The sequence below is a fragment of the Cottoperca gobio genome, chromosome 9 (assembly GCF_900634415.1).
Source record: "Cottoperca gobio chromosome 9, fCotGob3.1, whole genome shotgun sequence".
Lineage (NCBI taxonomy): Eukaryota > Metazoa > Chordata > Actinopteri > Perciformes > Bovichtidae > Cottoperca > Cottoperca gobio.
In genome coordinates this window covers 7,249,559-7,263,544 of record NC_041363.1, presented here as the reverse complement: position 1 = coordinate 7,263,544, position 13,986 = coordinate 7,249,559, and the positions used below count along the sequence as shown (strand labels likewise).

Below are 13,986 nucleotides of genomic sequence, written 5' to 3'. Positions count from 1 at the left end.
CATATGGACATTTCCGATGGACCTTTCAACAAGGCACTTTTTAAATAATATCCGCTTTACCCCCACAAACAGTGGTAACCCAATACTTATGGCCCACTCATGTGGTTTAGGTGGCAAATAGAGGTATAAACACGCAAAGGTCTTTCAGACTGAGCACTTAAAAAGTCTTGTAGAAGGTGGTTTAGAAACCTGACTTTTCTTCCTTTGGTCTGACAGTGTCAAATCTGCTCCTGACAGAGCGAGACAAATGTTATTTCTCTACAAGATGTATAACTCTTAGTTTATTTCCAGCTTGAACTAGCTTTTATTCTGTTGTAACCCTTAGTGAATCTGTAAGCATTTCTCCCACTGGGTGTCTTTGTTGGTTTTGCTGTTTCGGCCTACTATAGGACACACTGTGCAATTTCAGAGAAGCCAACAATGCCCCCTTAAGAGCATGGTATCGTATGCATCGTTGCATGAATAAATATTGAGGATGTGTGTGTGTGTGTGTGTGTGTGTGTGTGTGTGTGTGTGTGTGTGTGGGTTTCAAGGGGTTGTATTTCCCAGTACTTTCATTCTCTGCCTACTCTTCTGGAGTCTTGTAATGTGATTAAAGTCTATTAATCATCAAAGCAACTCTCTAGGGAGCCTGACTCATGAACTAAGGGGAAGAAGCAGGGGTGGGAAGTGTCAAGAAAGCTTTCAGTGAACACTCTCTATCTCTTGTTCAGATTGAGAGAGAAAAGCAGGGTCACTACCCACTGAAGTGCTGGGTTTTTGGGGCTTTGTCAGAGTTGTTTGATATCTGTGGGCTCCCTCTTTTCCTCTTGAATCACTTCTCATTAGCGGGGTTGAGGAGGTATGAGACCAGCCGCTTCAGACTGGTGTAAGTAAAAGCAAGGGTAGATTGTGCGAGTGGAGCAGAGTTTGGATATTGAATTTGGAGTTTTTCCTGAGAGTCATCTAAGAAACGTCTGTGGATTGACCCTGTCCGATCTCTTATCAGAGGACAGACGGGACCTTTTTTTTTTCTTGCCCTCACAGACTAAATCTTTTTCTTTTTACCTCCTGCCCCCCCCCCCCCCCCCAGGTTGTCTATTTCACCGAAATGTACAAGATCTTCAGCGAGTTAACAGACCAGATCGACCAGGCAGGGCTGACTGATGAGCAGAGGGAGAGGGAGACAGAGGCCAAGCTCAGCGAGTTGCGTGCTCTGTCCATTGTCGCCGACGACTGAGGGAGGAAAGCCGTAAACCGGGAAGGGCTCCTTTCATGCCTCTCTCAATGGATTGCACGCTTTTCAGGCTCCTTCGTGCAGTTCAAACGGACAGCAATGGCCTTAACCTGATTATCAGATTGTTTCCTTGCGGCCTCATCACACCCCCCCCCCCCCCCCTCTCCCTTTCCTCTTGCACCGCACTCCCATGTTTCATTCTCTCTACAGAGACTCTCTGCAACTCAAAGCAGCTGAAATGCCACATTAACTAAGCCATCAGCCAAGTGCAACATTATAAGCCAATATGTTGTTTTTTTTAGTAAAGGAATCAAACGGTTCTCGTCAGAACTAATTAACAGGGTTACGCTTCTTGGTTTCAAAGATGTCTAGAAGCATTTGTTTCTAAAGCAGGAAATGAGCAAGGAAATGTTTTTATTAGTCACATCTGCAATGTTACCAACAATCTGTGAAACATAGTTTTTATTACCCAAGTTTTAAATGACAAACACTACAGACTGAATGTTATGTAATGTAGGTTACCGGCAAGAAAATGTATTTCTGTATTTTGGCCTTTGCTGGTTATCTCTAAGTTTAGCTCTGTGCCATGTTGTATGGAGGCTTTTTATTGGGGTTTACAGGATGATATTGGTAACATCACCTGTGCATAATGTGCCTACATTGTCCCGACTGTGGATGTAACATGAAAACTCACTTGAGTGAGGTGAGATTGTGCAGCGGTGTTGAAAGGTCGACCACTCGGGCTGCAGAAAGAACCAGTCGCTGTCCAAAACAAAGGCTGGTGCTCCCTCTAGTGGAAAATATGAATCACGACACCATTTATTTCCTTTTAATCACCATCCATCCTTTGTTGTAGGTTCAGTTTGTCTGTTAGCAAAGAACCTCACGCATTGTTGGCACTCTAGAGAAAATATTTTCTCTGTACTGAGATTAGAAGCCAACTTTCTTTTTTTTTTTAGGGGAAGCTTTTCTTGATTTTGGACCAAATCGTTCTTTCATTGCACTCCTTTCCACCTTTATCAGGTACTGCCTCGGTATGAGAAGCACGATCTGGTTAATGGGGCTACATGATAATGTGAAACTAATTGCTCCCATATCGTTTTTATGGTGTCATACCAAGAAGTTGACTATTTATTCTTTGGCATATTTTGAAATTATTGCAAAAATGCTTAGTGATTGTCTCTGTGTTCTGCAATGCAGACTAAGTTACACGTATGTATTAATGAAGGTTTTTTAATTTGTTTTATTAAGCGTTTAACTGCTAGATTTTCTTTGAACACTAAGAGAATACCTTAACATTAGTGGGTTTTCATTTAGATTTTTGAAATGTATTGACACCACAATCTGTTTTTTCAGCCATCATCTCAATGTAGTCGATCATTAAATAAATGAAATGTGAGAATAGCAAAGATGTCTGCAATCGTACTGTTGTTGCCTTGATGTTTGGATATCCACTGCATATTTCTCAGGGGGGAGTGAAGGAGTGTTTGTAGAATTAAAAATCACACAAGAGTCATCAGTAACTAATCTTTATTTCTGTTCTGTTTTACTTTACTGGAATTAGTCAGTAGTGTCCTGTCAGAAAATCGCAATAAAGCAGTATGTACAGTTCAGCACTTATTTTTACAAATCATTGGTGGTTAAAACCAGGATTTCACCCTCGCACTGAGTTATGAAAAGATTAGAAAAATACACGACCAGTTAGTGCAAGTTCTATGAGTAACAACGTCCCAAGTACAGTTCCTTATAAAAATAAAATAAAAATCCTTGCATGGGACGAGAACAGGGCAGTGTGCCTAACTTAACGTCTCTGCAGGTTGCTTCTCAATAACTTCTGTGATTTTTATCTCTACAACTAGACAATAATTTATCGGTAAAGTCTCCCAGTGAATCATAACTCTGAATTAGTGTCAAAGACAGAGTGGGATTGGAATTTAAAAAAACAGTTTTGTCCCATTCTGTGTTATTTTCCATGTGAAGTTAATACATTATATATATGTGCAAGAGGTGGATGTGATTTAAAACTTATTTGAAGCAAAATACCATTATTTTAAAAATAAGGCACCGCTGGACGTATAGGATTTTAATTCTCTTCTTCAGGTCCCTGTCCCATTTGTTTCCTATTATTGGACACCATTAACCATTGTGTGAATTACTGAGTGGCGTCCTTCAAACGGTTGTCTTGCTGTACATGTTTGATATGTGTTCCTGAAAGGCTATCCGGATGTCAGCACGTCTGCTTTTCAGTGTGGGGGTGAGAAGGCCATTGGCGATGCTGAACGTCTCTGGATGCAAGTGAAGGTCCTTCACCTGAAAGGAGAGAAAGCAAGTCAGAATTGGGAGGTTAGTAGCTTGTAAATCTTAACCAGGACCAATGTCAGCAGAGACGCCTCACTTGTTCAAAGGACTTCAGCCCCGCTTCCTTCCCCACAGCCTTCATGTCCTCCAATACTGCTTTCTTTAAATCCTGTTGAAAGACCAATAACACTTTTCTGGAATACATATAATCATTTAAAATGGTTGTGTTACAAAATGGGGGTTTTGATGACATACAGGATTCTGGCACAGCTCTTCATAGGATCCCACTAATCCTCGCCCTTTAGCCCAGTCGACAAACACCTCAGGGTCAGGAACAACTATGCCTATGAGATAAGACTGGCGACATAAAATACAAGCGGAAATCAAAGATGTGACTCTTACCACGGCAGATGTTCTGAATCTCAATATCACGTACCTCTAGACTGTCTCCGTGCACGAACACCTGTAGCACAGGAGCACAACGCATGTAGACATTTTCTATCTTCTCTGGAGCGATGTACTCTCCCTGGGACAACTTAAAGATGTGCTTCTTCCTGTCGATGATGCGTAGCGTCCCATTCTGGAAGAGGGAAAGCGGAGACATTTGCTCACCAACAGAACTAGAAGATATGACAGCTTTAGGCTGGTTATTGTGTCTAATCTTACTGGAAGCCACTGGCCCACGTCCCCGCTGTGCAGCCAACCGTCGCTGTCCAGCGCTTCAGCCGTCTTTTCTGGGTCCTTCAGGTAACCTCTGAACACACTGGGGCCACTAATGCAGATCTAACAGGACACAGCCGTGAGAAGTGTCAGCAGGCACCAGACTGTCTGGCGTAATGTGTAGTATGACGGCATATTAGGAATGTCTCACCTCTCCATCTCCGTTCTTAGAATAGTAGTTCATATCAGGGATGTCTACCAGCTTCACCTTGGCACAGGGCAAGGGTGCACCGACATGACCTGACAAACGCACATCAACATACCTGCTGAGAACTCTAATAACTAGCACAAGCACACAACAAAAAAAAAAGAAAAGAGTTAAGAATCAGATGGCGTCTTACCTGCGCTCCAGTCTCCGGGCATGGAGAAAGTGCAGCCTGCGGTGCACTCTGTCTGGCCGTAACCCTCGAAGATCAGACAGCCCAGAGTGGCTCTGAGGAAGGACAGCACAGTGGGGCAGATCGGTGCTGAAGCAGTCAGGGCGAACCGCAGATTACCTCCTAAACTGGCCTGTGACACGAGCGATGCAGCATGAATGTAAAAAAAGTAAAACGCAATCATATTGTAGGTGCAAGCTAAATTCCATTTTAACAGCTTTTTCAACTTAGACCATAGATTCCCATCTGCATTGACCATACAGAGCATACATCTTTCAGTGTGCATGCTTCTCCCAATACACTCCACATAACCAATATGCTCTGGGGGATTTTGGCATCGATTGCTGGAATAGTTTTTCATTCATTCATTTCACTAGTCTGCACATAAGACTGTATAACTGTACAACTTAAGAGGGAAAATATGATCCAGGTGGAAATAAAAATGCAGCTTCCAGACACTGACCTGAATCCTGTTGAACACCAGTTTGTCCCACAGACTGTTGTTACGGACAACCCCGCTGCTGAGCTCAGCCTGCTTTCTCCTCACCGCGTAGTGAAGCAAAGCCCGTCGCAACGGAGAGGTCACAGAACCCAGGATCTTCATGGAATCAGTGAAAAGCAGAAACGAGGATTAATATGCTAGATATGGCAGCAAATGGCAAGATCTGAATCCATTTACTGACCTTGTCATAGATGCGATTGAGTAAACGAGGCACAACAGGAAAGAAGGTGGGTTTGAGAGTTTTAATGTCATCCATGAGAAGAGAAATGTCGCCTTGGTAGAATCCTACTCTGGCCCCGTGGCAGAACATGGAGACCTGTGACAGAAATAGACTTAATTAAGGAGTTTACACACAAGTACAACGGGGGGGGGAATGAAACCTATTCTGAGACGAGGATCAGCTACCTGAATCATCCTCTCAAACATGTGGGCAAGTGGCAGGTAAGAAATCGACACATCCTCTTGTCGGATCACAAACGAACCCTGATGGAAAACGAGAAATAAAGTGAGCAAAGCACAGGGGAGAGATTAAGTTCAGGCAGCAGGCATACGGTGAAGCCTCACAGGCAATCAAACATGCTTTTCAAACGGCAGTTAGATAGCACAATCTTTATACGGGGGCAATTAGTTAAAGTACCTCGCAGCGACAGGGGCAATCAAACAGCCAATTAATCATACCATTAGACACAGCAGGGACAGGGACAGTTGTGAGATACAGAGACACAAGCAGATGGGAAGTGATGGTAGCTGTGAGGCTGTTCTCAATTAGACAAGGAGGTGGAAGTGTAGACAGACCTCCAGGATCTTAATGACAGAGGAAGTGTTGGAGGCGATGTTGCCGTGGGTGATCATGGCTCCCTTTGGCTTCCCTGGATAAATAAACAAGACATTATTGCAGTGCCCTGCGCAGCAAAAGGAAACTACAGCGGTGCTATAAAGAGAGGTTGTTAGTGGGCACTGAAGGACATTTTTTCTAATGATGTGAGTGAAGGATAATTACGCCGAGACGTATGAAATCAGACGGTACCTGTGGTTCCACTGGTGAAGCAAACCACGGCCAGATCCTGAGGCTGGGGCGGCTACAGCAGGCAGCAATAAAATATGAGAATATGAGAACAGGCTTCCTCCACTCCTAATCTAAGTCCTGTTTACAAGTGAGTGTTAATGATATCTTATGGGACAGGAACAACTGTAAACGGTCATCCTGGCATTTAGAGGGGGATCAGCAATTTACTTGAACCAGTTTGATGCGGTGATGTAGCAGCTGAGAGACGATAAACTCACCACAGGATCTTTGAGATTCTGCCTTCCCAGGTCCTAAGATGTGGACAAAGAGGAGTTATTCGTATCAATTTACATATCACCATTGATGACTTTAATTAAAAGGAGATGCATTTACATGAGTTTGCATTATTCCCCCCCCCCCCTTTCTGCTCACCATGAGCTGCTCCAGTTTCAAAACCTCCACCTCGCAGCTCTTCGCCCTCTCCAGAAACGCGTCGCTGAAATCGTTAAAGAGAATCAGGCAGGAGAGCTTCGGAGTCGCACCTTTCTCCTTGTTCTCCAACAAAGCTTCTGCCTTCTCCTCCCGGTCGCAGATCACCAGAGAGATCTCCGCTAAGAACGCACCCCCGACACACAGAGGTCAACTTTAATGATCGATCCCAAAGTGTCAAGAGCAGCAGAAGTACAAGAACTGTTGTCTAGAACTTTAAAACGTTTTAATACTATTTAACTTTATAAACCTCTACATATACAAATGAAGCAGGAAACAATCAAACGGTGAGTTCATAATGAGGTCTCCTTTAACTATTTTTTTTTTTTTTTTTTTAAATCATAAAATAAATGATGTACAGCAGTTTTATTTGTTTCTCCTTCTTCCCTACTTTATGCATCACCCCCACCCATTTCTTCTGCAGAACAAGTACTTTTTATACTTCAAGTACATTTGGCTGATAATATTTCTGTACTTTTACTTAAGTAGAAGTTATTGAGTACTTCTTCCACTGTTGTTTCTAGGGACATTAATTATCTCCTAGATTTTATAATCTGCACGACTCTCAGTTAAAACTATATTCTGGGACACGTGTCACTGCACTGCTCACCACTATTACGGGGAGGCTGGCAGACGAAGTGAACCATTTTTTAATATTAATGAAATCTCATTGAGTGTTTGTTATTTCTACATGCAGGTTTTCCCCTCACCCAGGTTGAGTATGTGGACCATGGCCTCCAGCCCCAGTGTGTCATACAGAGGCACCACCGCCATCGAGTACGTGTAGCAGGCCAGCTCTGCGATGATCCACTGTCGCCAGCAGAGGGAGACAAAGCAGCACTGTAAGACTCGTTTCCAACCTTCACGCTCTACGGAGCACTTTTTGATTTAGATAGCTAAACATAAGAGAGATGTGCGTGGAGATGTAGATCATAATCCATTTGGTATTAACTAAAAAACGAACAAAACTACAGTCAAAGTAAACAAAAACAGCCCTCTGTGTGTGGAAAGGTCTGATGAGAGGTTACGCGCTCTGGTGGAGCAGAACATTATTTTTCCGTCTACACAGAGAAACAAATGGCCTTGCCTGACGGATATATTAAAAAATGAGTTTGGGAGCAGACATGCTCCAATATTAGCTGCTCTGGAGACCCACATTCACCACCAGCACTCTGCTCTTAACAGGAAGTAAGGCAGGCGCACTTTCAGGACGGCCAAACAAATCATTTTCAATTCATGGAAGAAATGTGAACCTGGTATGAGGGTATCTGTGGAGATGTGTGTATGAGAATATCAACTTATTTCCAAATGAAATACACAAATATTGGGCTGTTTAGAGGATCAATAATCTGGATTTAGAGGCAAGAGCCATCCTTCATAAAAGTCATTACTCACAGGTAACCAACCAGTGAGGGAACAAACCAACGTCACACTACAAAGACACTGCGTCTGCTCGTGAGTCTGCTCGTACCTCTGGTCTGTTTTGTGCAAAGATGCCAACAAATTGCTCCGGGTTTGGCTGGCAGCCTTTGGCCAGCAGCCCAGAGCCCAGCACCTTCGCTCGCTCAGCCACCTGAAGAATAGGAGATGCTCGGTGAACAAACAGCAAAGAGTAACATGTCACACAGAAGTGATGTGACGACCGGAGGGTCGGAATACTAAAATAAAGAAACATGCAAGACCTCAGTGTAGGAGATCCACTGGTAGGGCTTCCCCGGCTTTCTGAAGCCAAGACACGGGCCGTTTCCTGAAGGACACAAGACAGTTGTGTCACGTCAGTTCACACATATGCAATATTTATAGTGATATGTTGCATTTTTATTTGACCTAGAGACATAATAACTTCATTATCAAAGTTCTGCCTATGACCTAAATCAAGTTACAGATTTAAGTCAAGATCTAAATCGACTTAAGTGGATAATACTTAAAATAATTGATCATGTTCCAGGGGAATTATATTGTGATGAATGACATGGCATCACACCACAGTTGACTAAATCCAGGACAAAAGGCTAATTAACTATGGTAACCAATCATTATCGTTATACATTTATTTTTTAAACCGTAAAATATTCATGTTGTCCATTTCATAAAACTGAAGCGCATTAAAGTGTGTCTCTACTGACAAACAATGTAAACCTTAAGTTAAAGCTTGACAGCCGCTGTGTGGTTTTCACAGAACAGCAGCGAACTGGTTTTGTTCATCATCCTCTTCCTGGATATGATCACATAATAAACTGTAGGGTAAATGATTGTTTTGTGAATGTGCACACCTGCGATCCTCACGCCTCTCTGGAACATGTCAAAGGCCGTCCTGGTGTCATCGTAGTAAAACTCCAGCAGAGTATCATCTTTAAGAAGAGCCGACCGCCTGCAGCTGGGATCTCCCTGCAACAAACACCTCTATTAAAAACACCATAATACATCCTACCATGACGAGTCACGGCATGTACACAAGTATAAACATCACGATGCACAACAACAACAACCGCGATCCACTCACATTCACAGCTACAGACTGGGCTTGTAGATCACAGGGAGGACGCATGGGTCGAGGACGGGTCACCAGCCAGTACGCGGTGAGAGAGGCAAGGGCTCCTAAACCCAGCAGAGAGGAGGTGGACAGAGACAGGGAGGGCAGAGACGGCAGGAGACTCCAGAAATCCTCTGATTCAGAACCTTTGAGAGCAGCGCTGGAGCGAAGTGAGCGTAACCACTCCTGGAAATGCATAGCTGAGGAGGAGGACGGAAACAAAGAAACAGTAGGAAATTATACGGTGCATTTACATAAAACGCTTCATTGTGCTGCAATTTGGAAAATGCAGCATCCCCTGCAGAAGGCAGCACAGTAAACATGTAGCAGATTGAGTCGGGCAGTTTCAACTCACTTTTAAACATGCGTAGCCATAATGTTTTATGATGTGTACTGTGTTTGTATTTACTTATTTTCCTTGACATTTTATCTGCTAAAAGTTACTTTGCTGTCTTTTTATCTTTTATCTCCTTTGCTGTGAATGTGTTATTACATTACAGGTCATTTAGCAGACGCTCTTATCCAGAGAGACTTGCAGTGAACTAACTACAGGGACAGTCTCCCTGGAGCAACTCAGGGTTAAGTACCTTGCTCAGGGGTACCACCAGACCACGAGGCCATCACCACCTCTTTCTAAGTGTTAGGTGTGAGGAGCGTGCTACAGAGGTCTAGTAATCTCACTTCTCTCCAACTTCACCCCAACATTTTTTTCATTTCCAATCTTGTAATCTTCAGAGAAAACCCATTTTGGTCGCTTGTGGCGTCTCCCTTAGAGATGGAGTGAGAAGCTCAGCCATCTGTGAGGGACTGAGTAGAGCCGCTGCTCCTTTGCGTTGAAAGGAGCCCGTTGAGGTGGTTTGGGCATCTAGTAAGGATGCCACCTGGCACCTCCCTAGGGAGGTGTTCCAGGCACGTCCAGCTGGGAGGAGACGCCGGGGAAGACCCAGGACTCGGTGGAGAGATTATAATCTTCAGAGCCAGCTGACCCCGATTTTGTGTAGCTCCCTCTGGAGCCACAAAAAGGTTCTATACCATGTTGTTCACAAATACAGAAGAACTCCCTCACACCTGTAAACACACTTGGATGTGTAAAATCGGTGGAGTTTACCTTTTAAACACAGCCGGATCACGGCAATCTAACTGAAACACCGAAATGTAACAAAACCTAAAATAAAATGTCATTTAAAAACAGCATTTCACTTCTGAAACCGTTTAAATACCAGTCTGAGGGAAGAGTCTGGTTGAAAGGCTGAGCCACACTGAGCCACAGGTTTGGCACTGCTCAGACAGAAGAGGAGAAGAAAAGGTCTGAGCTATATACAAGGGGTTGGGGGGGGGGGAGTGGAGTGACACTAGGAAGTAATAACGATTGGCTTAACAGAAACAGGCGCCGAGGTTACTCCCAGTCATGTTATGCCACTCTTTCATTCACCAGGGAGGAGATAGAGACTCTGGGTGCGTACAGTAGCAAGGCGCTGGTGGAGAGACAGGATGAGATAGGGTGAGGGGGCTGGACAGGCTGAGTCCACCCCCTTGATCCCCTGCCAGAGACTTTATTGTTCATATCAAAACTGAATGAAAGAGGGGAAAACGCAACTTGAGAAAAATCTATAGCCTCAAAACAAACTCGGACAGCGTTCCCCCAACACAAACTTAAAAAAGTCACTGAATAAATATCTGCTTTCCCACATCCACTCCCCTCCCTAAACACCCCTCAACCTCTCACCCACTTTCTCCCCCATTGCCCAATAAGCGAGGGAATAAAGAATGACCCCCCCCCCCCCCCCCCACCCCTCCTTCCTCTTCAACCAGCCTGCTCCTGCACTGCTTCCTTTCCCTGCATGGGCAAAGTGATGCCACACTCGTCCTCAGAGGATTCATAATCTACTTTAAGCATCGATTTATGTGAATTGAAACTGCTCAGTTGCTACTTCACACCTGCTGGAGCAACAACGCAGCTGGTGATCCGCTTCAGATCTTTCACTAGGTAAATAAATGAGAAATAAAAATGTGACCTATCAAAAACAAATGACAGTCCGCTGTGAAGAGAGCTTCCTGTAGCCCCTTTCTGTCACCATCGCTCCCTCCTCCCTCACTCTCATTCATGAGAGCTATTGTCGAGGCCCAGACAGGGACCATTGTGCTCCCAGCTTTTACTCCCTGGAAGACACCAGACAAAAGAAGCGGCGCACACATGTGAACCTATACTGAAGAAATACAAATATCATCACAGCCCGTGCCAGTCCCTGCTGGCCTGGGGGAGAAGAACCTGAATGTTTTTTTGCAGTTCACACCTGAATTTGCAACTCAGATGGCTGATTGCATAGAAAAACATTACGCCATCCTATGGACAGGCGTTTGATGATGGTGCATTATTAAGTATGTTCGGGGCAAATGTTTGTTTGTTTGTTTGTTTTTTAAAGGAAATAAATTGACTTCCTGCCTGTGAATATATAATGCAGGTTCACAGTGGGACGACAGGCATGCAACAGATCTCAGCCTCAGGCACTCTGCATGTATGAGCACATTTACTCCAGCTGACAAGCAGATGCAGAGCAGGAGAGCTGCAGTGTGAAGCACAATATGATAATAGAAACCAAAAAACTGATTTAGAGAAAGATCTGGCAGGTCATCAATAATTAATATAACTTTTATGACTAAAAACAATTAAACATGTGGGGGGGGGGGGTGCATAGAATACAATAAGCCTCATATAAAAAGGAAATTATACAAGGAAAGTTGAAAAACTACCAACGGGATGGGAGATTAAAGAAGTTATTGAAGGGTTTACAATTTAATTTTAAAAGTATTATTAGTAAAATAATGACCTTGTCTTAGGTCAAAACAGAGCTTGAATTTAGAATTTGAGAGGTGATGTAGAGTAGCTTTAGGGAGACATTTTCCCAGGGTTTATGTTAATAAATGCAAAGGGTAGTGTCGTCCTAAGCTACATTAAGAAGAAGAATGGCAGAAATGTCTTGGCAACATTCCCGTTGGAGGCCTACTTGTATTAAAAAAGAGCAATTGCAGGGACTTAAAGAGGAGAAGTTATAGCCATTTCTTGCTCTATTTAAAACAAAAAAAAGTTTTGAATTATAAAAATACTTTTTGGTCGGGCCAGAGAGCATGAAACAAAGCTTAACATATGTATGCATGTCTTTTCAGCATAAGCAGACAGAAAAGGACTGACCTTTACGATGCTTTTTTTCCCCCAGTAATAAAGTGTTTTGTTATTTTCCTGTTAAATAAAACTTATAATATAGCAGCATAATATCAGAGTCGGAATTATGTCCCCTCAAAAAAAACAAAATCGAAAAAGTCCCTTATGACATGGAGTGAGAAGAGGCTCTGCACAGTGGCCTGCAGAGCTTCTGTGGTGATGAGAGCGATGCTGGGGAATGCTTCCCCCTGACCCAGAAAACTACAGGAGGTGACATGAAGAAGGGGGAGGGGACGTTTTTTATGGGAGAGAGAGGCGACAGCATTTTGTAGCCACAGCAGAGCAGCAGCAATGAACTCTGCACACTTTCCATGTGCCATGAGAAGTGAATGGTCCGATCGAGGGGAGATGCAGAGAGAGAGAGAGAGAAAGGGGGGACACGTGAGGCTGGCCGGGCAGTGGGGTGGAAACCAGCAAAAGAGAGAGGACGAAACGCACCGGTGTTATCCGGCTGTGATTTCCAAATGAAGCGTGAAGAACACAGTCACACTTGTTCACAATGAAGGTTTTCTTGTCGAGGGGGAAGGATGTGAAGACTAAATGAGAAAGATCACACATCCTGCACATAGAAAAAACTTTCCACAGGATGCTCATGATCTCAAATTCACTTGAAACCAAATCAGCATTCTCACAGACGATGCACAATGTGTGCTCCCCCCCCTCCCCTCCCTTCCAGCCTGAAGTTTCATACAAGCAAGCAGCCGAGGTTCAGACATCACTATGCAAGGGCAATCTTCCACGTTTACCTTTCCTGGCACCTCAACTGAGTGTGTCTGTGCGCCAGGGCAGATCATCCAGCCCTGCATAACCCAGACACACACACCTCAGCTGCCATACTGTATACACTATAACTGTCACACTCCAGAGGATGACAAAACAAAACAAAAACAAAAGTCAGAGAAGCTACAGTTCAGGCTGAAACTCTTCCCCACCATAATCATCCCCAGCTTGGATCAGGGACAACATACCACAGCACTGTGCTTTTAAGGTGACAGTCTTGCAATAGGGGAAAAGCACCATAATGTGCAACAGCTTTATTTGAGCAAATTGCACCAAAAGCCCTCATAGATGAGGCATCATGGTTAAGAGTTACTTCATCCCATGCGTTTTGAATGCAGCATTATTAAGAAATGTGTCTGTATTTCATCCCTGGATCATTTAAAGGAACACTTCTTTAAAACTGCATGCACCAGTTTAACATGTTGATTCATCTTCACAGTGCTGCGAGGACTACAAACGCCTTTCATTCACCGGGTTGCAGACACACTTTACTTATTTTTAGATCGGAATTTGATCCTTCGCAGTTTAAGGTTTGTTTCTATATCGAGATGAAACTACTGGAAACAAACTAATAACCAAAGACAGACTACATTAAACTTACCTCGGTAAAAAGAAACAAATGCAGGCCTCCAATTGTTCCTTTGATTGTGCAACTACTTGAACATCTGATCCATCGAAATGTGTTCACATGACATGACAATTACGTTGATATCCGGTCAAAAACCTTCAAAATAAAACAATGATTGAAGGAAGCGGTGTGCGATTCCTTAAATCATATCATTCGACTAAATGTGTTATTTGTACTCCACTACGAGACTACTTGTCATATTTTAACGTTATAGTAA

At 43.6% G+C, this 13,986-nt stretch overlaps 2 protein-coding genes across 2 annotated transcripts in view; one reads left to right on the top strand and one right to left on the bottom strand.

Moving 5' to 3' along the window:
• bin3 (bridging integrator 3) overlaps positions 1 to 2,732 on the top strand; it is a 28,848-nt gene extending 26,116 nt beyond the window's left edge. Inside the window, 1 exon segment of the mRNA XM_029439189.1 lies at positions 1,073 to 2,732. Coding sequence (XP_029295049.1) covers positions 1,073 to 1,219 — 147 coding nt within the window. The 3' untranslated portion in view covers positions 1,220 to 2,732.
• acsl2 (acyl-CoA synthetase long chain family member 2) lies at positions 2,729 to 13,873 on the bottom strand. The gene is made up of 20 exons (XM_029439188.1): positions 13,743 to 13,873; positions 9,112 to 9,341; positions 8,882 to 8,996; positions 8,291 to 8,355; positions 8,080 to 8,181; positions 7,319 to 7,418; positions 6,552 to 6,730; positions 6,398 to 6,430; positions 6,141 to 6,192; positions 5,909 to 5,982; positions 5,519 to 5,596; positions 5,295 to 5,429; positions 5,075 to 5,209; positions 4,576 to 4,744; positions 4,386 to 4,474; positions 4,181 to 4,297; positions 3,951 to 4,094; positions 3,770 to 3,871; positions 3,612 to 3,683; positions 2,729 to 3,526 (listed from the first exon to the last, which is right to left on the bottom strand). The coding sequence occupies exons 2-20, from the start codon at positions 9,337 to 9,339 to the stop codon at positions 3,386 to 3,388; spliced, it is 2,130 nt and encodes a 709-aa protein (XP_029295048.1). The 5' UTR covers positions 9,340 to 9,341; positions 13,743 to 13,873; the 3' UTR covers positions 2,729 to 3,385.
• Between the last annotated feature and the right edge of the window lie 113 nt (positions 13,874 to 13,986).

Coding starts and splice junctions, on each gene's coding strand:
- acsl2 (XM_029439188.1), bottom strand. CDS start 9,339: ATGCATTTCCAGGAGTGGTTACGCTCACTTCGCTCCAGCGCTGCTCTC. Junction 7,419..8,079: donor TTGCACAAAACAGACCAGAG/GTACGAGCAGAC, acceptor TGCTGGCGACAG/TGGATCATCGCAGAGCTGGC. Junction 4,095..4,180: donor ACGTGGGCCAGTGGCTTCCA/GTAAGATTAGAC, acceptor TCCCTCTTCCAG/AATGGGACGCTACGCATCAT.